Raw genomic sequence first — 2,174 nt, 5'->3', positions numbered from 1 at the left:
TCTTACGCCTTCCTTCCCCGACCAGAGTGAGTCGAGGCTGGGGGAAGGGATGCAGGTGCGGGGTAACAAAGTCCCTCCTCCCAACATTTTCAGGGGCTTCACTGCTTAGACAGCGAGGTGGGCAAAAACGCCCCGGAGGAATGGAAGATGTCTGTAACGCCCAGTGTCCCCTTAAAAAGGAGCCGATACAGCACACCGGTTAACCAGGAACAGGGTTCCTCAGTCTTCGGCAGTCCATGAAGGCTGGACAGCAAATGCCCAATTTGTTACATGGCGGCTGCAGGGGGAGGAGGTAGCAGTTAATAGGAACAGAGAAGCATGGGCAGTGGGAGCTATCCGACAGGACAAGGATGGCTCTAATGCTGGCTCCACCCTCAGCCCCCAGCAAGGCACACAGCGGGTGTTCAGCCAACACTGCTTCCCTTTGCCTGGTCCCCATGCCCACCAGAGAGTGACAATGGGCAGTATGTAATCTGAAAGAGCTTAACTCTGACAAAACAGAACACTCTCTTCTCAACAGCTGGTTTTTAAAGAGAAAACTGTAAGGTTTCCATTTTTAATTTAGGGTAAATTATGCATGAGAATTTAACCAATGGTCCATTAAAATCTTAAGAGGCCAAAGAATTTGGGAAGCAAAAGTCATTTGGGAAGTGAAAGTCAAGATTTCTTATCTCGCACCTGACTCATCCATCCAATTCCACGATCCACATCTCCAGCCTGACTGGTTCCTCATTGCAATATTCTCCAAAACAGCACCCTTGAGTTTTTTGAGAGACACTGGCCATGTCCACACCTGGAACTCCATTCCTGTTTCTCACTGAACCACCCGGTTACAGACCAGTCACATGGATAGACAAAGCCCAACATCCGGTCACAGTATAAATCTTAGCAGTTTTAACTGAGAAATTTCTTACTTGACTGAGGTGTTCTGTGGCACCTCAAAGGATGCCAGGCGGCCACCCGCAGAGCTATTAGAACTAGCGTTCCCACAGGCAATATCTGGAATCACCTGAACAAAAAAGAAAAAAAAAAAAAAGACAAGTTATAGGGACGGACCACAGTACGAGATAATATTATAGAACAAAATTCCCTAAGCTGCGTCCCCCCCATTCCTTTTGATGATGCTGGGGGGGGGAGACAGAGGCAGGATAAAGTGAACCCTTTCAAACGCAGAAGAAAAGGAAAGTTCTGCCATTCGCGTTTCAGAAATGTCAACGTGTTCCTGGGAGCAGCCCACCCATTCCCAGCGCTGCCAAAGCTGATATAGGATATTGCAGAAAAAGGAGCAGGGTTCATGCCTCGTTCTCTCATTCCACAAACAGTCGCTGGCCTCTGGGCGTAACAAGGGACTAAATGCTTAGAGCACAAGGAGGTGGCCTTTCAGGAGTAGCGTACACATGGGGGTGTAAACCTTAATGGCTAGGACAACAAGCCCTTGCACAAGCAATAGGCAAGAAGTGTCCGGTCTGGATGACCTTGCTCTGTGCAGAGTTGGGTCTCAAGAGCACACGTCAAGGCTAGGTAACTGGGAAGCTGTGGACTACACCTTCATTGTTTAAGTGACATGTTCCCCAAAATATTATACTGATGTGTACCCCCAAAAAAGCTCAAGGGTGGAAAAATGTGCTCATCAGAAAGCATACTGCAAATACTTGAGCTGTGTCCGGGGCCCCTGACCAAGTGATTCATTTATTCCTCATGTTGTGATCACTCCGCACCCATGAGAGTCCAAATAAAAGGGTCTGAAAAGTATCCCTCATCGTTAAATTGACTGGAAAAAAACAGATTCTCTGCTCTTTCACCCCACACTCGACATCTGATAGTCAAATGCAACAGATAAAACCCATCGTGGATATTCAAAGATGTGAGTTCGACTTGCTAACTTTGTGTAGCAAACAACTGCTCCATAAATGTTAGTCCTCTCAGACTCCAAAGGCTTCCTGTTTCTGAAGCATCCTTGCTCCATGAAAGGCACAAGCCCAAACACACTCACACGTCTTCCTTCGGATCCTCTAACCTGCTTCTTGAACAGCCTAACAAATAACAGCAGGACGAGAAAATGAGGCCTTTCTTTTTCATACTTACCAGCTGTAGGACGACACATCTTTAAATAAATAGATTGAAATGGTTTGTTGGGGAGAAATTTTCTTTAAAGGACACTTTCTTGATACACG

At 46.7% G+C, this 2,174-nt stretch overlaps 1 protein-coding gene across 1 annotated transcript in view; it reads right to left on the bottom strand.

Moving 5' to 3' along the window:
- The window catches only part of DNER (delta/notch like EGF repeat containing), a 177,785-nt gene that overhangs the window by 170,239 nt on the left and 5,372 nt on the right, over positions 1–2,174 (bottom strand). The window contains exon 2 of the mRNA XM_023532936.1: positions 915–1,009. Coding sequence (XP_023388704.1) covers positions 915–1,009 — 95 coding nt within the window. The remainder of the gene's footprint in view (positions 1–914; positions 1,010–2,174) is intronic.

The sequence above is a fragment of the Pteropus vampyrus genome, unplaced genomic scaffold, assembly GCF_000151845.1.
Source record: "Pteropus vampyrus isolate Shadow unplaced genomic scaffold, Pvam_2.0 Scaffold93, whole genome shotgun sequence".
NCBI lineage: Eukaryota > Metazoa > Chordata > Mammalia > Chiroptera > Pteropodidae > Pteropus > Pteropus vampyrus.
This window is presented reverse-complemented; position numbering and strand designations above follow the sequence as displayed.